The sequence below is a fragment of the Eutrema salsugineum genome, unplaced genomic scaffold (genome assembly GCF_000478725.1).
Source record: "Eutrema salsugineum unplaced genomic scaffold, Eutsalg1_0 scaffold_1, whole genome shotgun sequence".
In the NCBI taxonomy this organism is placed as follows: Eukaryota; Viridiplantae; Streptophyta; class Magnoliopsida; order Brassicales; family Brassicaceae; genus Eutrema; species Eutrema salsugineum.
This window is the reverse complement of record NW_006256909.1, coordinates 4,748,578-4,770,886: the sequence shown is the minus strand read 5'-3', so window position 1 is coordinate 4,770,886 and position 22,309 is coordinate 4,748,578. Positions and strand designations below refer to the sequence as shown.

General features: G+C 31.4%; 7 protein-coding genes across 7 annotated transcripts; 5 read left to right on the top strand and 2 right to left on the bottom strand.

Annotated features, from left to right (window-relative positions):
• Positions 1 to 4,594: 4,594 nt before the first annotated feature.
• LOC112082208 (glycine-rich protein 5) lies at positions 4,595 to 5,290 on the top strand. The gene has a single exon (XM_024149592.1). It carries the CDS (start codon positions 4,639 to 4,641, stop codon positions 5,083 to 5,085), a length of 447 nt encoding a protein of 148 aa, XP_024005360.1. The 5' UTR covers positions 4,595 to 4,638; the 3' UTR covers positions 5,086 to 5,290.
• A 1,486-nt stretch (positions 5,291 to 6,776) lies between these two features.
• LOC18028766 (acanthoscurrin-1) lies at positions 6,777 to 7,450 on the top strand. Its single transcript, XM_006412826.2, has one exon. It carries the CDS (start codon positions 6,859 to 6,861, stop codon positions 7,189 to 7,191), a length of 333 nt encoding a protein of 110 aa, XP_006412889.1. The 5' UTR covers positions 6,777 to 6,858; the 3' UTR covers positions 7,192 to 7,450.
• Positions 7,451 to 12,382: 4,932 nt separating this feature from the next.
• On the top strand, positions 12,383 to 12,836 carry LOC18028765 (S-protein homolog 1). The gene is given in 2 exon segments (XM_006412825.2): positions 12,383 to 12,459; positions 12,461 to 12,836. Coding segments are annotated over 2 exon segments (453 nt in total).
• A 940-nt stretch (positions 12,837 to 13,776) lies between these two features.
• On the bottom strand, positions 13,777 to 14,553 carry LOC18028764 (putative defensin-like protein 31). Its single transcript, XM_006412824.2, has 2 exons — positions 14,467 to 14,553; positions 13,777 to 13,972 (listed from the first exon to the last, which is right to left on the bottom strand). Exons 1-2 carry the CDS (start codon positions 14,528 to 14,530, stop codon positions 13,809 to 13,811), a joined length of 228 nt encoding a protein of 75 aa, XP_006412887.1. The 5' UTR covers positions 14,531 to 14,553; the 3' UTR covers positions 13,777 to 13,808.
• Positions 14,554 to 16,370: 1,817 nt separating this feature from the next.
• On the bottom strand, positions 16,371 to 16,780 carry LOC18028763 (defensin-like protein 32). The gene is made up of 2 exons (XM_024148558.1): positions 16,717 to 16,780; positions 16,371 to 16,537 (listed from the first exon to the last, which is right to left on the bottom strand). The coding sequence occupies exons 1-2, from the start codon at positions 16,778 to 16,780 to the stop codon at positions 16,371 to 16,373; spliced, it is 231 nt and encodes a 76-aa protein (XP_024004326.1).
• Positions 16,781 to 18,106: 1,326 nt separating this feature from the next.
• Positions 18,107 to 19,040, top strand: LOC112081878 (S-protein homolog 21). The gene is made up of 2 exons (XM_024148710.1): positions 18,107 to 18,361; positions 18,798 to 19,040. The coding sequence occupies exons 1-2, from the start codon at positions 18,107 to 18,109 to the stop codon at positions 19,038 to 19,040; spliced, it is 498 nt and encodes a 165-aa protein (XP_024004478.1).
• A 307-nt stretch (positions 19,041 to 19,347) lies between these two features.
• On the top strand, positions 19,348 to 21,973 carry LOC18028762 (26S proteasome regulatory subunit 4 homolog A). Its single transcript, XM_024149437.1, has 6 exons — positions 19,348 to 19,881; positions 20,178 to 20,423; positions 20,844 to 21,013; positions 21,099 to 21,315; positions 21,416 to 21,556; positions 21,664 to 21,973. The coding sequence occupies exons 1-6, from the start codon at positions 19,408 to 19,410 to the stop codon at positions 21,745 to 21,747; spliced, it is 1,332 nt and encodes a 443-aa protein (XP_024005205.1). The 5' UTR covers positions 19,348 to 19,407; the 3' UTR covers positions 21,748 to 21,973.
• The last annotated feature ends 336 nt before the right edge of the window (positions 21,974 to 22,309 follow it).

Genomic DNA, 22,309 nt, shown 5'->3' with positions numbered 1-22,309 from the left:
TGGGTAGGCCATCAAAAAATATTTTACAGGCTATACTTTATATTGATATTTTACCATCCAATATATCTTCTGCATTTTTACGGAAGTTCAATTCTCTTCATAAGAAGGGATGAAGAACTCCCAAACTTTTATTTAAATTGATTAAGGTCCAATAGTGTTTTAAAATTATAACAGCAGAAATAAATTTATTATCTTCTCTTAACAATTGTAAGCACAAACGCAGTTAGATGTTCCGGGAGTCTTGGGATCGTCAAGACATTTTCCAACTCCGTTTAACTGCGCAGAGCAGTGTAGTCGACAATCGCTAATCTCACAAAAATTGGCTGGATCAATAGTCTTCTTACATCGCTTTTGTCCCACAAAATTTTCTTCCATTGAAAAGGCTACAAGATATATCAAACAATAAATGTTATGATCGTAGTCAAATCGCGGTCGGATTCAAGTCATAGACGACTGTGTAATGTAGTGTCCATTTACGTCATTTTCAAAAGTTTTTTTTCAAGACTCGATAGTCTCTACAACATCATATATAGAGCTATTTACAAGCGCGTGTGTGAATGTGTTATTTCCTCCTTCTGACACATTTCACACAGATTAAGAAATTAATAAAATATACAAATATATTTCTAACTAATATATTTTTATAACATTTAATTACAAATATTATTATCTTTAAATGAGGGGTAAAACAAGAAATAAAAATAAAAAGTTACATTGAAAATGCAGAATGACACTCTTTTTAAAATAAAAAATGAAATCTAAAACGACACTTATTATGAAACGGAGGGAGTAGTAAACAGTACGTAGATTATTATCTTAAAACCTCTAATCTAACAAAAAGTGAGAAAATCTACATATATTTACCACTCCATTGGGTTAGTATCTCAGTTCTCGTTATCGAGGAGATTATATGATTCTAGGAACAGATAATTTTATCATTCCACTATTATTTACAATAAGTGGTTCCAAATTTAATGCGTTTCAAATCAAAACAAAATAAATAAAAAAATATGTTACCATAAAAATTCGTTGTAAAGAAAGATAAGAGAACACATGAAACAATCAACAAAGTAGCAGACTTCATCACTATTTTGTGTAAATAAAATTGAAGTTTCTGTTTATCTTTGAATGTCTTAGGCTGAGTTATTATATATACATAAAGACCAAAAAAAGTTTATGTGTTTACGTATAGAAAATTAACAGAACAAACAATGCATACGTAAAGTACATATACATGAACGCATAAGAAGTGTGTATTCAGTATTCGCAAAACACATAAAATTGGTGTGTTTATGTGTTACGTGTAGAATGAACGGGTCACTCGAGGAAGATCAAGGCTTACATCGGTTTTGAATGAAAATAAAGCAAGCCTTGGTCCTTGACGACAGAGATGAGCAGTGGCTTGACACAGATGATGCCCCAGACCCGGAAGAAAGATCTTTAAAAAAAAAAATAGCTTATGCAAAAAACAGACCCGGCCCAACGAGAATATTGGAGGTCTTTAGAGCATGTATACTGGTGAACCCCTCTTTGATGGAAGATAACATTGAAGATGCTGAATCAGTCATTCATCGATGGATTTCACCTCAACTTCTCGACTCCTCTTCATCATCTTCTTCTTTCTGCTGCATCTCCTCGTTTTTCTCCACCCCTCACCGTTTCAAATTCGCCGGCACACCCACCGCAAAGTTGAGAAGTTGAGGTATCGAGGATTTGAGAACCAGAAGCCGGATTGCAAAGAGACGTCGACATCAATGAGTAAGCAGCGCGAGAGGAAAGGAGAGATAGCGCCGACCTATCAGAATCGGCAAGAGAGGAGATCGAACTTCCGTCACCGTCCTCCGACTGATAAACCCCAGAGAGGAGAGAGGAATGCTTAGAGACTGATCCCGATCAGAGGAGATCCCTGAAACGACAGCGGCAGTTGCCGTGGGTGTGCCGGCGGATTTGAAACGGTGAGGGGTGGTTTCGAAGATTTGAATTTATCGCAGATGCAGAAACTGAATTGGGAGTATTGGAGAAGAAGATGAGAAAACAGCGATGTTAAAAAAAAATTTTGCCAAAAAAAAAAGTTGTCCCCAAACACAATTACTTTTTTTGATCAATGGCAAAGTTCCACGTGTCCAATGAACCCGTCTCTTGATGAACCCGTCTCTTTAATATTGGGCTTTTTTTCTTTTCTTTTAATTGTTTTTGTCTCAAAATCTGGGCCATGAACTCCTCTTAATACTCTAAGGACATAGTCACTTTTTAGGTAATTTCTTTTCTTTTTTTGACCAAATTTTCATTACTTAGGCCATTAAATGCGCATGAGCTAGACCATTGCAATATATCCTGTCTATCTATTTGGGTCGGACTTGACAATTTTTTTTTGTCGGTCGGACTTGACAATTAACCTTCACAAAATTATTTTCTTACGGATGTCACAGAAAAAAGCTATAAATACTATTGATCTTATGGATGATCTACTTAGGTAGGAAGAAGATGTCAAGAAAGAAAAAATCACAACAAAGAAGGGTAAAAAACTCCGAGCATTATACAATTTAGTTAAACACGATTTTGATCTTATACAACTGTTAATGTATTATTACAGGAACTCCAGAAAATCTAAAATTTGAACCAACCCAAGTATATATAAGTCTTTGGGGGTTTTTCCGAAGGCCATTGTAATGATTTATCCAATTGATAGATCCACTAAAAAATTTAAGGTTTAGGAATTTGATTTTTTTTGTATTCACTAATTAAGTAGCTAGTACTATAAACTACACTATGTTTTGTTTTTGTAATAAACGTTGTGTCCCAAATATTTTTGTTTTTGGTATAACGATGAGGGGATATCCGAATTTGATTTTGGCTCAAGTTCAACCGACTTGAATCGTCTGACTAACCCTAAGGATAGACAGATTCGTCGAGAAAGCCTTGTTTACCTAATTTTCTATGAGTGAAAATGTAAAGAGAAGAGAAAGGCCAGGCTATATAGTATATGAAACCCTTGTGATATGAGGACAAAATAGCATTAAAAGAGGTGAAATAACTGAACTATAAGTTAGGCCCAACGAACAACTATTTTACTGGATTCAGCTGTCATTCTTAATATTGCAGATCGATGCATGTTTATATAAGTTGGATAGAATAATATTGATACTGATCGAATCTCGTGATCATTTATATTTTTCAGTGACCATTAATATTCCACTTGTTTGGCTGTGTAGTTCAGAATCAGGCTGTGTAGTTCAGAATCAGTTATGAATTACTACTTAGATATCTCAACTCTTTCAACGGGACTTTTTGTCCATATGGATTGTAAATCCAAGTCCGTGTGCTTAAAAAAACGGGTCGATCGTTTGAAACCCTTCTAAAATATACAAAATCAAAGGGGTTTCGTTTCGTTTTTTCTTTGATTTTGTACCCAATGGTTTAGATTGTGAAGAAAAACAAATGCTCTAAAATTCTTAGGTATTATTATTTTATTTTTTTTGGGGTCGAATCTTAGATATTATCTTTACTGTGGTTTAATTTGTGATTTTTGGTTAAAAGAAATCTAGTTTTCTAGGAGTACTGAATATTTCGCACAGAAAAAATGTATATAATATTCATAATTCTTATAACCTTCTACTTTTGATAAGGGTTTCAGTTTCAGGATCTTTTTGATATAAATAAAACAAATTTTTTTGTTTGTTGAGATTAACATTTATGGTCTGTTTTGAAATATTGCTTCGTTTCATAAGGTTATAAATTCCCTTTGAAGGCTTGAAGCTTGTAGATTTGTAATATTAATATTACATCATCCTTTCTCGAGAGATATTAATTTACGGATTTCATTTTTTAATCACCATATATATGTGTATATATATATATATGTATCACTCCTTTTGTCTTCCAACCTGTCAATTCAATGCACATTTACATGCTCTATTAACTTTGGGCTTTGGGTGCAGCCACATGCTCTGCATGCTCCCATTTATTGCACTTGTATTCTATATATCTATATATCTTATAAGTACTATCAACATTTACATTTCTGTTTTTGACATCTATATTTTGAGTCCGAAATTTATTATTGTGGATTGTAAAAACGTTCGTTTATAGGAGACTGGTTATAAAGACTTTAATGTCAAGTCGTATCTTCGTACAAGTATAATAGTGACGCAACATACGTTCGTATATGGCAATTATATATCAATATGAAGAAACGAAATGCGAGTTATCTCTGGTGGTAAAACTAAGAGCGCCATTTTTTTCTACACAAAAAACAAACGAGCAACTTGAATTATAATTTTTTTTTTTGAGAAAATTGATTTAATATCTCTTAACTCTAGATTTTGACTCTAGAAAACTAATACGAAATATACAAGTACACAACTTATCTCCACGACTATATCTGTCACTTTATAATTTTACTGTATACATATAACATATAGAGTAGTTGAAACTTCAATTGAAAGTCACATTAGACGTGGAGGGATCTGCATCCAACAAATAAGAGATGAGATGGTCCAACATTCATTTACAACTTCTCTCCATCTGTCCCCTAATTTTTAACCCTTCATTGTCCTATATAAACCTCCTAATGTGTTATGCACTCTTCACTACTCTCCCCACTTAACAAACACACACGATAGAATAAAGTTATAAAAGATGGCAATTAGGTGTTTAGCCTTGTTCCTCGTTGCTCTCACGGTGGCTCAATCTGTCACTGCGACAAGACCGGCCCCGGCCAAGAATGTTGGAGCTGGTCTTGACGACCAAAAGAACTTTGTTGCGTTTGGTGGCGTCGGTGGAGCTGCTGGAGTTGGTGGTATTGGAACAGGTCTTGGTGGTGTAGCCGGTGGAGTTGGTGGTGTCGCCGGAGTTTTGCCTGTAGGTGGAGTAGGCGGAGTAGGAGGAGGAATCGGTGGTCTAGGCGGTGGTTCAGGTCTTGGTGGTGGTTCAGGTCTTGGTGGTGGAATAGGTGGTCTAGGCGGTGGCTCAGGTCTTGGTGGTGGTGTAGGTGGACTTGGCGGTGCAGGCGGTGTAGGTGGAGTTGGCGGTTTGGGTGGAATTGGCGGTGGAAGCGATTGTGGTGGCGTTCTTCCTCACCCTTAATGATAAAACGTTTTTTTTTTCATAATTATTAATATTTGTATCAGGTTTATCATGTTTTAAGTTTTTTTTTTTTCCGATGTTTATGTTTAAGTCCTTGTTTGTTTTCTACTCCATATATGCTTTTGTTTTTGTTTTCATGCTGTTTGTTATTAATTACTTGTGAGAAACCTTGTGCTATCAATAAATAGAGTATATTTTTCGTCTTGCAAAACAGTGTACTTACTTGTGTTCCAAGATATTAGTTTAGTTGCAATTTGCATACAGGTACATATCAAACGTAATCTCGTTTGCAAGGGTTGACAAAAAAAAAGTACAATTCGATCTATTGTAATAAGAAGAAAAATATTAGTTTTTAGGTTAAACAAATATCATTATGAACGAGATTTCGATTACAAAACTAAGCATATACGTCTCAGTGTTACATTTAAGCAGTTTATTACCTGTAGCCAACAATCTACATGCCTTTAACCAAAAAACAATAAAATAGTCGACAGATAATTAGAGAAACCCGAATATCATCGGTGTCGAGTATCGTATTATGTATGTGATGAATGGCGTATAATGCATTTCTTTAACTGTTTTGTAACAGGGTTATACGGTGGGAGCTCAAACAATTCATGGCCCATGAATCATGTGTTTAATTATTATAAATATTACAATTATTACCATTGGATTTATTTCCAACAAGGGATACAACTTATAACCACCAAGCACCAATTGGTAAATATGTATACCAAAAGAGAACCCTCTTTTAAAGCTGAAGTTAGTTCAAATCGAACGAAATAAATTTTCTAACATGTAGCTGAAGTTAATAGCTTAACAATTTAAAAGTTAAATAAAAGAAAACGATTATAAGTAACTTTCGACCAAAACAAACCTCCATGTGTTTTTTTCTTAAATTTTCATGTTTCTCTCCACGAAAGGATACCACAATTACAATTACCTACGTTTTTCATAAACTTTGACCACACTTCTTTGTAAAACAGGAGAGTATTCTACCTTTTGTTTCTTCTCTTCGGGCCTAATGCACCAATAGGTTAATGTTTTTTTGGGTTAAAATGCACCAAGGTTTTTATTACTTTATATCTTTGACAAAAAAATACATTAAAACCATATTTTCATCATGTAAATTCTAGAATAAAATTTAATTAAATGTTCGATCTCAACCGACGAAAAGTCATTTAATTATCAAAATACACACACTACCGAATTAAATGGATGGCTGTACAACAGCATCTACAAAACGATATCATTAGATTGGAATTATTTATTTCTTGGAAAAAAATCATCTTTCAGTCCGTGTTATTTGTAATGCATGAATCATCTTTTATCATCATTTTACGAAAGAAAACCGGGAAAAGATTTTAGGGTGTTTGACCGCTTTAAAAAAGAATAAAAGCTAGTTGAAAGCCTTAAAATAGTAGTTAAGAATCTCTAAAATCTTTATTTTGCCGTCTTAATATATCGTTAAAAAAATTAACAACATTGATTGACCGCTTAACACAGCCTTGGCGGAACGTTAGTTACCGCGTCACCACCAGTCACTTTCGTTCTGAACGTAAATAAACTTAAATTTGATATCAGAGCGTTTGGTTAAAGCATTTACATTGGCAATAACTATCTACACCGGTCATTTTTTTGAACGTGGTCTCTCGTCCTTTAAAAGGACACAACACAACCTATGAGGCAACAAACATAATTAACTCAAAATTTATCTTCTTACCTTCTCTTCTTTTAACCAAAATTACCGTTCTTGACCCCTTGAGTAAGGTTATGGCGAAGTCGTTTTTCACTCTCTTCTTGGTTCTTGCCCTAGCCTCAGCTATTGCCTGTGGTGCAAGAAACGTCCCAGGGGGACTCTCTGACCAGAAGAACTACCTCGGATACGGTGGGGGATACTCCGGCATCGGAGACAATGGTTTACCTTTTGGTGGCGTCGGTGGAGGTGTGTCTGGTCCTGGTGGTAATCTCGGTTTCGGTGGACTTGGCGGTGCTGCTGGTGGAGGATTAGGCGGTGCCTTGGGCGGTGGCTTAGGAAATGGGTTAGGCGGTGGAGTTGGTGCCGGAGCTGGTGGAGGAAGTACCGGAGGAGCTCATTTCCCTTGAGTTGTTACTTTGTGTTTAAGGTTTCGTACGGTCCTTGAGCTAGGTCTAGCTTAAGATAATGTCAGGGTAATAATAACATTCATGTCTTTTTTTCGGTTTTGGAGTTTGGAAATTTCATTAGCTGTTAAACGTGTGTCTTAAGTTACTATGGTGTTCTTAGATTTGGCCTCGTGTCCTTGTCGTGTCATGGCTTGGTCCATTTTCAAATTCTATTTTGACCATTTTCGAGTGTGTCACTTAATGAATTAATGTCAACATTTATGATTACTTTTCATTAAATACTTTATAGTATAATCTCTATCAATAAATATGTATGGAACGTACCTCGAGTTAGTTGAAGTTCGACTAAATAAATGAGAGAAACCAAAAAATAGACATTGTATTTAAGGAGATGAGGGTTTTAGTTTTATATGACATTGAATAGATCGATGTAACAAGTATTTATATAGGCAAGTAAAAAAAATTTATCCGAAATTTTTTTGTATAACAAGTAACCATAGAGTAAAGGTAAAGAAATAAGAATACGACATACTTATCAAACAACACCTACGTAAATAGATCTACGAAGTTTTACTTGAAATTATTGCAATAAATTTTCGTAAATATGAACAAGTGTTGGGGTAGTTTAGGTGATAACATATTAAAGTCGAAATAAGTGAGTTCCAAGGTAGAAGGGAACCTGACAGAAAAACAAACAGTCAAACTTATTATTGAATTGACATTGCAATTGAAAATACTGTTTGCGAGGTTGGTTTTGTGCATTTACTCCTCCTTCTCTCTCTTTTTTTACTTGCCTATATGTGTGGGGTAGGATATTAGACCATGATTATTGCAAAACTAAATAAAAAGGCTTAAAAGGAGAGGGATCGATTCCTATTTGTGCATCGATTCTACTTACTAGGTGGCACCATAGCATTCATTATCTTTATTTTAATTAAAAAATTATCAATTATTAATTTTTTTTTTAAAACCCAAAAGATAGTTAGCAATAATCATATAATAATCATGGTTTTTTACAAAGGTTATTTAACCCAAAATAAATCTTAAAATAATGCTAAGAAATCCAATACGGTAGTTAGCAATAATCACGCTCTTACATACTTTGCGCCAGGTGAAATTTAACTCATGATATATCAGGAGTATTTTTTATTTTTTTGTTCAAAACTCATCGAGAATTCATTTTATAATACTCTCAGAAATGTGATTTATAAATTGGAATAACATTTTATATCAGTCTTCGAACTTTGTACCGTTTTTCAATCCGAGACTATTCCAGCCGATTCTATCAAATACTTATTTTTGAAAATATTCCTTTTTAAGAAGTAACCGTTTTTTCACGAGTCATAAAGTCAGTTGAATTGGGAGTATGAAACCGGTCTGGTCATGTTAATCGAAGTAGTTTGTATTAAACAGATAATGCAGTGTTAGTCACAAAACCAAAGATGAGGATGAGGCAAGTGAACACGGGAAAAGAGTACATGTTCCATTTTTTGGGTCAAATACGTGTTTCATTTTACTTGGGTCAAAGCGAAGACAACATGGTCCTATCCATTTTTTTGGAACAATAGCAAATATTTCCTTCGATTTGTCTCTTGATCTCAATTGCTTATGGACCGTACGAGATAATGATCTACATGGGATGTTCACCATGATATAATGAATGTTTGGATTCGAGAGATCCTTTAGACTTAGTACGAGTTTAACCCAAATTAAAGAAAATCTAACCATGTAGAAGATTCATTATAATATGAAAGAAGGTTTGGTATTCTTTAATTTGGCCAGGTTAGGCAAACCCTCAAATGTTGTTATTAATTATAATAACGTAACGTAAAAGACATGGATAATACTTTATGATATAAATAGATAACCAAAAGTTTCCAAAATAAAAGTGTAATATATTATATAATGAGAGAGTTTTCTCTCCATCTAGACTATCCATCAGCAAACTCATAAAGCTTAACATTTAAGTATATTTAAAGTATGCATTTAATAAATATATTAATGTTTGTTAATATATTTAGTATAAATTAAATTAAATTAAAAAAATTATAGTATAAATAAAAAATCAGTGATAATTAGATATTAATAACTAAAAACATTGTAATACTAACTGGATTAAATATATATCTATTCTTAAAAATGATAAATTATTAAATTGAAAAAATGTTTTAAAATGATGATAATTAAAAAAAAGCAAAATCTATTATATAATGAGAGAGTTTTCTCTCCATCTAGACTATCCACATCAGCAAACTCATAAAGCTTAACATTTAAGTATATTTAAAGTATGTATTTAATAAATATATTAATGTTTGTTATTAATATATTTAGTATAAATTAAATTAAATTAAAAAAATTATAGTATAAATAAAAAATAAGTGATAATTAGATATTAATAACTAAAAACATTGTAATACTAACTGGATTAAATATATATCTATTCTTAAAAATGATAAATTATTAAATTGAAAAAAATGTTTTAAAATGATGATAATTAAAAAAAAGCAAAAATAATAAGAAAAATAATAAGAAAAATAGAAGGAAGAAGAAAAATCAAAATACAAAAATAGAAGATATTAAAAAGATGAAAAAGAATAGAAATTAAAGACCATGAAGAGGAATATGGATAATAAAAAAAAAAAGAACACAAAGCTGATGAAAATTTTTTTTGAAAAATATGAAAACAAAGAAAGAGAACAGAAGATAAAGATATCAAAATATGAAAATATGAAAATGGAGAAGAAGAAAAAAATTAACAAAAATGGATAAATATGATGTTTAAATTTCAAAAAAAGGTAAGAATAAATGATTAAAAATTATTACTGCGCAACGTGTAGAGCATTAACAAAAAAAAATAATTTTAATACTGTAATAAAAATCACACAATAGTGACAGACAAAATATAAAAGTACATGAAATAAAAAAAATTAACAGAAATTAATAACATAATTAAGAAAATTTGTTATTATATACAAACATTAATAATGATTGTACAATGCAAATATAGAAAAAAACTATTAAACTATAAAAAATTTATCCAACAGATTATTTTAAAAAAAAAACATATAAAAATATAAAACACATAAAAATATAAAATAAAATCCGCGCGAAGCGCGGACTCAACCCTATGAGAGTTTTCTCTCTATCTAGGGTGTCCACATCAGCACCAAAAATGAAAACTAAATTTAATATCTCAATTAATTCACACACATTAATAATTATTATTTTTCACTAAAAAATACTATTACTATTACTAAAATTAATAATTTAATTATGTATATACTATTTATAATTCTTATATTTTAATTAAGAAAAATAATAGTAAAAAATGAAAAAAAAATAAGGAAAAAAAGGATGATAAAAGAAAGTCCAAAGACGATGAAACAAATAAAAAAAAAAGGAGAAAGAAGGAAAAGTAAAATATAATTAAGACGACACAGAGGAATCCGAAGTAAAAAAAAAGAATACATATTCCAAACAAATAAAAATAAGAGACGCAAAATAAGAAAAAATGAATTTTTTTTAAAAAAAATTAGAAGTCGAAGATGATGAAAAAAAAAAGATAAAAGATAGAAAGAAGAAAACACAAAAATGATGAAAAGCAATTTTGAAAAATACATAAATAAAAACGTTGAAGATTAGAAAAGAGACGATAATATGAAGATAGAAAAAATTAAAATTCATGATTCAATTAATTCCCACATTTTAAAATAGTATTATTTTTTAAAATATAAAAATTAGTACTAAAATTAATGACTTAATTAATTCAGACATTTTTATAATAATTATTTTGTATCAAGAAAAAAAAAGTAAAAATTGGAAAAAAAATAATAAGTAGAAATAGTTAAAGAAAAAGACGATGATGAAAACAAATATCAAAGAAGATAAAAAAAATTTAAAAAAATAATAGCAAGAAGAAATAATCAAAATATAAAAAAAATTACGCAGATGAAGACAAAATAGACGAGGAATAATACATATACGAGATAAGTAAAAATAAAAGATAAACTAAAATCAGAAAAAGAAGATGAAGAAATACTGAAAGGAAAAAAAAAAAAATAGAAGTCGAAGAAGATGAAAAAAAAAAGGTAAAAAAAATGAGGAAGAAGAACACAAAGCTGATAAAGAGGACTTTTAAAAAAAAAAGAACAAAAATGTTAAAAATGAGAAAGAAGAACAAAAATGAAACTAACAAACTATAATAATATAAAAATGAATAAGGAGTCTAATAAAAAATGAAAAGACAAATATGATGAATTAACTGTTTAAAAAATAAAATTTTGCGCAACACGTATATCATAAATAAATCTAGAAGTTAATATATATATATATATATATATACATAGAAATATTAATAGAAGATAATAAAAACAATAATTAAGAGAAATTTGTTGTTATATAGAAACACTGAGAATGATAACTAACCGAACATATTGTGTTTTTTTATAAAATAATATATAAAACATATAAAAACACAAACATAAAATAAAATCCGCGCGGATTCAATCCTAGTATATACAGTTTAGAAACAAAAAAAAGTGTAATATATTGTTAGCCAGAAGTAATTTCATCCGTTCATGGTTGAGGTTTGTAAGTAATTTTCTTTTTAATCAGAAGTAATCTGTATTTATATGGGTTCGGTAAATTAGTCTAAATTTTGGTTTAAGATATGTTTGGTTTATTAAACAAAAATAAAAAATAGTTTCATGAAACACTATTTTTATTAGAGATAAATACCAGACAATGCTGATCATATCTTAACAAAAGTTACCTTAACATTTTTTTGACAGAAATATTCGAGTGTATAGATTTAAAATTCTAGATTAGCTTTTTTTATTCAATTGTAAATTTGAAATTACTTTGGATTGTAAACTTAATAAAAGAAATATTAGTCGACTATGTTTGTGTATCCAGCATAAATAATAAATTGATAACTAAAAAATTATATTATAACGTTCAAATTTTGTTCTTAATATATTAACTTGATCAGTATATGAGTCAAACCTTTCATCTTCAATTCTAATCAATGCACGATCACGTAAATAATTTAGAGCATGACTCATCATTAATGCAATGCAGTAACTTTAGAATTTAATTAATCGTGTACCGTTTCGCTATTCCATTATAAAAAGAAAGCAACAAGAACAAAAACTATTCACAAATGTTTACTATTATTATTTGAGACAAAAGTATGAACAACATCACACCATTTCTCTTGGCTATTTACATTTTTTCAGTCTTAACATGTCAAGATCGTATCTTAGCCGGCCGCTACAACGAGAGACGTCATAGTCCCGAAGATTTCCGAGTGGCAAGTCCAGGTGATCAATGGTTTAACCACTGGTGAAACTCTTTTCATCCATTGTAATTCTAAAGACAACGATTTAGGAGAACATAATCTGAATTTTGGAGAAATATTTTCTTGGAATTTTGGAGAAAATATGCTTCACTCAACTTTTTTTTGGTGTTATATGAGCAAAGATGATGGTCATATGAATGTACAAGTGTTTTGGGATGATGTAATCTTGTTCCATAGATGCGGTTGGAAAAACTGCGTTTGGACCACTAAAACAGATGGTGTTTATCTTTGGAATTCTGCGATCGGCGAAGATGTGTTGTCAGAAAAATGGGAAGTAGGATGTTGAAGACGTTTTTTTAGTAATTTTTTTATTAGATGAATATTATTGATTTACGCAAAAAAAAACAATTTAATAATAAAGTTTTGTTTCTTTGTAACAATAATAATAAGTTTTTGTTGTCAAATTTTTTGGCTACTATCCATCATTGATATAGTTTTGTTTTGTTGTTAAAGAAAAAATAATTGTTAATATACAACCCAATGTGTAGAGAGACTACACAAAATTACAAATTATCGCAAACTCATTAAGATTACTAAATTTTATATCTATTATTCAAAAATATAGCGATTTATTTTTTTGGGAATAATCATTGGTTCAACATTTCGGAATGAGATTAGTAAGCCATTCTTGATTAGTTGTTCTAAATTCGAAACTCGTATATTAGCCATTTTCATGAGTTTTATTACTATATTAAACTAATCATTTTCTTAGAAAATTTGAAAATTCTTTGATTTTCTATTATTATTATTTCTATTATTATCTCTGTTTTTCACTCCACTCAAAACTTATAAAACAATCAACTGAACCCAAAGCCTTTTGTTTTACCTGATTTTATTTAAAAAATGACAAAAAATATCTTTTAAAAGTAATACAAAACCAATTTGTAGATTTGTTGCTTTACTACAAAATATGTGATTTCCATTGATTATATAAACTCAATAATCGGTACTTTGAATTTATTTGTTTTTTATAAATAGAAGTTTGTGCTGACGAACAAGATAGCAGTCATAAACTCGATCGATTCAGTTTATATTAATGAGATACATAATATATAGTCATATAAATTATGGTTTTGAGAAAAACTATAAACTGAATGCATTTACATCAAAGAATTTGTTTTAGTTTTGTTGACATTTGCATAAATAATTTTATCTTGGAAAAAATATCTTTATTTCAAACATATTTTGGTAATATTTTATTTAATAAATATTAATATTATGGTACTCATGTGCAATATCTTAAAAAACTTATATAAGATTATCCAAAACAAACACACAACAAATAGGTGGCATCCGGAGACGGTTTGACGCATTTTCCACCTATAAATGGTACTTCAATGCAATGTTGATTGCAGTCTGGAAACTTCTCGCATGGACCCTGCACAATGAGTCTACTTCTGTCGTGATCCGCTTTTGTAGATTCTGAAATTTATTTTGTTTTCGAAAAATTAGTATTAGATTCAAAAACATAAATATTATTTGATATATATGGATCTTTTTCCATTGTTACGATGCCATATCTAATATGTTTTCAAAACCTTAAACTTTAAATTGCTGGATTCTACTGTTTTAATTGTATTATAATAAATTATAAAACAACCAGATTTATTACAAGAAATCCACAAACTAGAAAAAGAACACTGGCTTCATCACCTAACAAAATCTAGACTATCTATCTAAGAATTTGTCTGTTGTAGAAAAAAAAGCTCACCGTAAACAAAAAAAAAAGACACAATCAACTAGTAAAACAACATAAAAACAAGCTGAAAAATTATAGCTCCTGCACTACGGAGGTGTTGACCAAAAAAAATTCTTCCAACTTTTTAAGTGGCCCATGTATAAATGGACATTATAATAATAATTAAAAAGAAAATATAATCAACACAAAAGCATAATATATAATCCTTTTGGCATACCTAGGGTAAGTAGAACAACCAGACATAAGAACACAAGGAAGAAGCATTTGCTCGATGAAGCCATTTTGTATTTAGTTTTATAATATATGCCGATGAAATTGAATAGTTCTCAAAAGCCTTCCCAATACATATATATATATATATATTATATGATGGATTCCTGTAAATATTTTTCTATATAAAACTGGATTCACTAAAATTTATATTCTCTAGAATTAAAGATATGTTACTTTATAAAATTGGATTCACTAATATTTATAGTCTCTACAATTAAAGATATGTTACTTTATAAAGTTGGATTCACTAATATTTATAATCTCTACAATTAAAAATATTTATTCAATAAAATTGGATTCAATCTAAAGTAGATATGTTACTCTAACAGATTCTCGTTTTTACTATATGCATATTTGTTGAATTACAGGATGGATGTAATGCTGATTTGTTTCTAAAACCAAATATCGTTAATTTGAGTGGAAAAAAATCAAGGATGAAGTTTACAATCGTACATTTGAATAGTATTTGGAACATAACCATATTATATGCTTTGATTTCGAATTTGGGGTTGTCCAAACATCGACTCAGGACTTTATAACTATAAAAAAAAAATTCAAAATTTTATTCCAAATTACAATTATCAAATGAGTGTTGTCTTCCCTTCTAAAGTACAATTAATCATTGCAAATGTTAGGGTTAATAACAGGAGTTGTGGTTAAAATTTTATTAATCGTTAGAATCAAGATTTTAAGGTATAGGATTATGTGATCATGCATATCATTGAAGTCTATTTATATAGTTTTCAAAATTAGGTATAGCATTCTACTTTTTATAGCATAGATTTATGGTCATTTATAAACTAATGCTCCTTCATTTTTTTATATATTCCATATAATAAGCATGCTGTAGATATATCAAAGTAGCTCTCTGAAAAGTTAGTTTTTTTTTTCACGAGTATTAGATCTTCTGGTCTGGTGGTTATAATAACCAAACTGTTTTAATGTTCTTCACAAAAAATTAAACGATGAGGACGACTAGACGAGGCTAGTGAACATATGAGAGAAGAGTACACGTTTTTGACGACTCAATAAACGAAGGAAATATTGTCCCATTTCATTTGGGGTAAAACGAACAACACAACACGGCTCGCTCCATTTTGGAACATCAATAAAGAGTTTCTTATATATCTTGTCTTGATCTCAATTGTTTGTGGACTGTACAAGAAATTGTTTTGTCTGGTTTGTCTCTTTTACTCTTTATAACCCGTGTCATAGGGGTTTTAGACTGATCTAAAAATGAGATTCACCGTGATCTAATTCATTGTTGGAATCGAAAAATCCTTTACAGTTGTTCGACAACAACCAGAATTATGAAAAAATAATCATGTTTTGTTCGGCTAGATCCTTTGAATTTTATACAAGTAAAAATCTAATTAGAATATATTTTATTTTGCTACAAGAAAATTTGTTATCTATGGTAAACACCCATTTGCATCTAACCAGATTGTAGGAAAGGTATTGTGGTACGAGGTTCCAAATCTGATACCACAGCAAGACATTGAATTCTTCACTCATAGTATATCTCCATCAGAAAACTTTAAGTGCATGGTTTGTTGTGTTATTGACAATTGATTATTATAGTTATAATTATAAAGTGATCATATATATATATAATATATCACGTCAAATATATTTGTTTTAACACGTCAAAAATAATATATATGTGTTACCATAACGATATATGCCGGTATATAATAATACGTGTATGTAAGTTCTGCATTTGATATTAAACTATAAATCGGACTGCATTTGCATCAAATATATTTTTTTTGTTGAAGGATCTGCATTATATTTTTGGAACCTTTTTTATTTGAAATATTAGAACACTACTGCAATATCTTGAACAAATTATATATAATATTTTGGATAACAAACACATACAAAATCAAGGGCAGGTGGAGCCAGTTGGATGCATTTTCCACTAGCATAATGTGATTCAATGCAAGTCTGATTGCACTTTGGAAATTGTGTGCATGTACCTATCAGAATGGGTTTCCCTTCAGCTTTTGTAGCTTCTGAAATTTATATTGTTCTAAAAGAGATTAGTGTCGTATTCAAAGCATAAAGAGTCCTTAGACATGAATCTCTTCTCTTCCATTACTGTATTGTAGCAATAAAAACGTATATAGTATGTTTAAGGGAGATACTACAATATCAAATAGAAAATACAAACTCGTAATTTAATTTTGCATACCTGAGATGAAGAAAACAGCGAGACATAAGAACACAAGAAAAAGACATTTTCTCGATACAGCCATTTAGACCCTTTTATTTTTATTTGTTCTGTGTGTTGTGTGTGCGTGTTTTCCTTTTCTTTTTAGCTAACAAAATTATATAGTTCAAAACCTTTGATATATATATATATATATATATATAGAATGTTTGAATTCACAATTTTATTTATATGATATATATACACGGTAAGGTATGTTTTTGACTGAGACTATTAGCATTGAATACTTGTTACATTACATACCTTTGGTTTTAGGATTTTAATTTGACTTTTGTTGTCCTTTCTAGGAAACTAATTTATATATGAAGAGACCAAACCCGAATGTAGCACATAGATTATGGTAATACCTCATATGAATGTAAACGTGCCTTGGGGTGGGTGATGTAATCTTGTACCATAGGTGCTGTTAGAAAAACTGTGTTTGGACCCCTAAAACTGATTGCGTTATGCGACAAGTGAAAATGTGTTGTCCGAAAAATAGAAAGTTAGATACTGAATACTTATATTTGGTAATTGTTTTCTTATTTATGAATCTCATCGATTTAGGCAGAAAAAAAAAACAAAGTTATTCATGCAAAATTTTTTTTCGAGAATTGATATCCTATAGAAAAGATTGAAACGATTGTCGCATCAAAACGGTGAAAAGTGCAACAAGATACGATGGAAGGTTGTTAGACTATGTTCAATGGAGGTGCTTATGAAGAGTGCTTAAGCAATTTTTTTTTTTTTTAAAACCTAAACAATACATAAATATAAATGTCGACGCTTAAACAAGCGTGAAAAACACCAATACTCATCTCTTAACTTCAAATTAATAATTAAATAATATTTAAACACCTTTTTAGAGTTGCTACCATTAAAATACTCTTAGAGTTATTCCTGCGCTCGTCGCAACAACCAACATGTCAAAATGAGATTAGTATATTAGTAAACCATATTTTATTAGTTGTTATTTAAATACCAAAGTCATAGATAAACTTGAGTATTAATTCTATATAATTGGTTCATTAATGTTTATGCTTTCTAAGACGTTCAAAAACTTTTAGAACGACCAATTAAAACCAAATATCTGTTTTCCTAGCTACTGCAAAACAAATGGAAATTCGTAAAAATTAGTATATGCAAAGCGTTTTGTTACTTTTGTATATGGACTTAGTTTATAAATTGAATTGCCTTATAAATTGAATTACTCATAAATTAAGTATTATTAAATTGCCATATAACATAGTCAAAGTATTTAATATATGGAATATAGCCGTTCGAATTTTGTGTATATATATACCCATATGGGTACGGTAACACGTATTTATTTCCGTACTGGTTACAAAAAATTATTACATCTCAGATAAAAATGGGAAAATATTTACTGAGTGTTTTTCTAATTATCATCCTTTCCTTTGATTCTATAAACTCTCGTTTGTTGCCTCCTCTCTTCAGAAAATTCAACGTGGAAATTGTAAACCAGCTTAGGTTTCACAAAAAAATGGAGGTTCACTGCAAGAGCAAAACTCATGATTTTCCAATTACGTATCTTAATATCGGCGAAAGTTTTCAATTTAAATTTACTATCAATCCAAAGACTCAATATTGGTGCAATTTATGGCAGGTTAGAAATACATTTTAAGTTTCCAGATATATTTTCTATTCATAAATAGTACCAAGTATATGTATTACGGATGACTGATGATCGTTTCTTTGTTTTCTTATTGAATAACTTAATCGTATGAAGCTAAATTTTATATGATTGTTAGATTTGATTCAGAAATTTGTTTGAGGTTGATTTTGAGGTTTTAGCAAAGAACACAGACAAATGTATGATATGTAAAATTATGAGACATTTTTATTTGACTTTTTTTTAATGGGATTTTACAACTTGACTGGATTTTTTCGACTAAATTTAGTTTCGGTTTAATTTATTGCATTTCTTGTTATATAATCTGCTCGGTTTATAGAATCTTTTGGTTCATTCATATATTTTGATTCAGTTTAATTCAAATGTTCACTCTAATATTTATTCGATCAAATTTGTATCTTACCTTCAGGGACCAAATTACAAACACCATGTAGTATTTGATGCGTTTCTTCCGGATAAAGATTTTATAGATGGCACATGTACTGGAATGGATCCTAATGTATGTAGGTGGATCGCAAAAGAAGAGGGAGTTTATGTTCTCAACAAAAAATTTAAAGGAGAATATTTTATGTATACATGGGATGCTCCAACAAAATATGGAGAAATCTCTCCAGTGAACGGACCCTCAAGTGAATCTGAATTTGATTTATAAAAAAATTAATAAAGCCTATAACTAATTAAAATCAGATATATACATATATGATCTTGGTAATGTGTAGAAGAGAAAAATAATAAAGATTATAATTTGCTGGTTCCAATTTACTTAAATTTCATATCCACATTTTGGTTTCAGCCCATCGATTAGGACCGTGTTTTCTAAGAACGTAGCCGAATCAGGCCCAATAGTTATATTTATCAGTTATGAACTTGCCTTCTATTTGGGTCCAAATTGGCCCACATTCTGATATACCAAAAAATGTAAAAGCTAATTAAAAAGATTTCTTCCTCCCAAAGCCAAAAATCTCAAGTACATAGAGAAACAAACAAAGCTCTCTCGGAAGAAATCGAGAGAAGAAATCATGGGTCAAGGACCGTCCGGAGGTTTGAATCGGCAAGGAGATCGGAAGCCTGATGGTGGCGACAAGAAAGAGAAGAAGTTCGAGCCGGCGGCACCACCGGCTCGTGTAGGGAGGAAGCAGCGTAAGCAGAAAGGGCCTGAGGCGGCGGCGCGACTCCCGACGGTGACTCCGTCTACTAAGTGCAAACTCCGGCTGCTGAAATTGGAGCGGATCAAGGATTACTTGCTGATGGAGGAAGAGTTTGTGGCGAACCAGGAGCGGCTGAAACCTCAGGAGGAGAAGGCCGAAGAAGACAGATCTAAGGTTGATGATCTTCGTGGTACACCGATGAGTGTTGGAAATCTGGAAGAGTTGATTGATGAGAATCACGCAATCGTTTCTTCTTCTGTTGGGCCTGAGTACTATGTTGGGATACTGTCATTCGTTGATAAAGATCAACTTGAACCTGGTTGCTCGATTCTGATGCACAATAAGGTATGTGAATTTAGGTTATTTTTTACTAGGTTAAGGTCCTATTTGCTTGGTTGATGGTTCGGAAACTTGAATGTTGCTGTTTTTGCGGTTTAGAATTCCTCTTCTTGTTCTTGGGTACTAATTTCGTCTTTGTTTCTGAGTTGGGAATTTTTTTAGGAACTTGTGAAATGTTTTTGATTCGGACGTAAGAATAGTTCAAAGAGTGACTTGACGAACTATGTTGCCTCTTAATTAAACCAATTCTTCCGTGTGAAAGTAGTCCCAGTACTGAGATGTTCCTATTGGTTTTGTGCTAGGTTCTCTCTGTTGTTGGTATTCTCCAAGATGAAGTGGATCCGATGGTGTCTGTGATGAAAGTCGAGAAGGCTCCTTTGGAGTCGTATGCTGACATTGGAGGTTTAGAAGCTCAGATTCAGGAGATTAAGGAAGCAGTTGAGCTCCCTCTAACTCATCCTGAGCTGTATGAAGACATTGGTATCAAGCCGCCCAAGGGTGTGATTTTGTATGGTGAGCCAGGAACTGGGAAGACACTGCTTGCTAAGGTTTGTCTTTCTACCTTTAATCTAATGATTATTGGTGCCTATACGAAGTATAGCTTAGTTCACTATTTGCAGTCTCATTTACGTTCACTGGGTTGTTCAGTTGAATCTAGAGTAAGTGAGTAACAGAGGCCTTCCTTGTATCTAGCTGAAAAAACCTTGTGGAGGCGTTACTGTAAGCAGAAAGATTTTAAAGGCCAGACCATTGTTAAACTGGTTACCTGGATTTCAGAAATTAGATCAGCGAGAAGATTTTTCTCATGGACAAGAATCTTTTGAACTACTAATGTCTTCTTTTCCTTTTGTCTCCGCTACAAGCATGAGATTGTCGCATTTTGGTGGTTGATTTTATGTTTCATGCTTGTTATTACTTTACTTTTGAACACTGTCGGAGTGAGCTCTTCTATCTTTGTTTTCTTTCAGGCGGTGGCTAACTCTACATCAGCTACTTTCTTGAGGGTTGTTGGTAGTGAGCTGATTCAGAAGTATTTGGGAGATGGTCCTAAGCTTGTAAGGGAGCTTTTCAGAGTTGCTGATGACCTTTCACCATCAATCGTCTTCATAGACGAGATTGATGCTGTTGGTACTAAACGGTAGGTCAAAACTAAGAACACAAACCTGATCCATACCCCATTGATAAATGGCATCTGATTAGTCAGTTTTTTTTTGAACAAACAGGTACGACGCTCACTCAGGAGGTGAACGTGAGATCCAAAGAACTATGTTGGAACTTCTGAACCAGCTTGATGGATTTGATTCAAGAGGAGACGTTAAGGTCATCCTCGCGACAAACAGAATCGAGAGTCTTGACCCGGCACTTCTTCGACCTGGACGGATTGATAGGAAAATCGAGTTCCCTCTTCCAGATATAAAAACAAGAAGACGCATCTTCCAGGTAAACTAATTCTGCTGAGATAACTAATCAATGGCTTGTTCAACAGTTTCTTGTTCATCGAGTTTATGGGGGTTTTTTTTTGTTTTTTTATATAAAATAGATACACACATCGAAGATGACTCTCTCGGAAGATGTAAACCTGGAAGAGTTTGTGATGACAAAAGACGAGTTCTCAGGAGCTGATATAAAGGCTATATGCACTGAGGCTGGTTTGCTTGCTCTCAGGGAGCGTCGTATGAAGGTAAAGACTCTGAGCCATTCAGTTCGATCACACACACACACACCTCTTGGGAAATCACTAGCCACTGAATCTAATGTTTGGGTTTTTGTTTGATTATGTCCGTTTAGGTGACGCATCCAGATTTCAAGAAAGCCAAGGAAAAGGTTATGTTCAAGAAGAAAGAAGGCGTCCCTGAAGGCCTTTACATGTAAAATCATCATAATTTTCGCCATTACTGGCTTCCTCCACACTCGTAATACATTTGCTTTCTGGTTTCTTTTATAACAGTCAGTCAGTTATTAGACTCTTTTTTATCTTTGTGATAGAATCATCTTTTAAGTGATTGTTTTTGTGAAATCCTTGCGTTTGTAAAATCTCGATATGAACTCATCTTATCTGGAGAAGAATCGGATGAAACAAAAGGCATCTTCTTTTCAAGGATTTTTAACATTCGGATTTTGTTTTGAAAAGAAAGATTAAAAACATGAATTTCCAATAATTTTGTAAACTAAAAAAAGAAAAACTACAAAATCGTTATGCAATAAACAAATCGAAACTTACTTTAAATATTTCTATAGCAACCGAACTGGGCGCGCAAGTGACTCAGCTAAAGCAATGTTGAACGTGAGAAGAACAATTCTTAAAAAAAGGAAAACATTAAACAAAAAGGAAATACAGCAACATTGAACGTTAGAAATATTCTTAACATCTCCTACGTTTGGAACAATTCTTGTCACAATCTCAATCTCTCTTGGACTCACATCTCTGCGACAA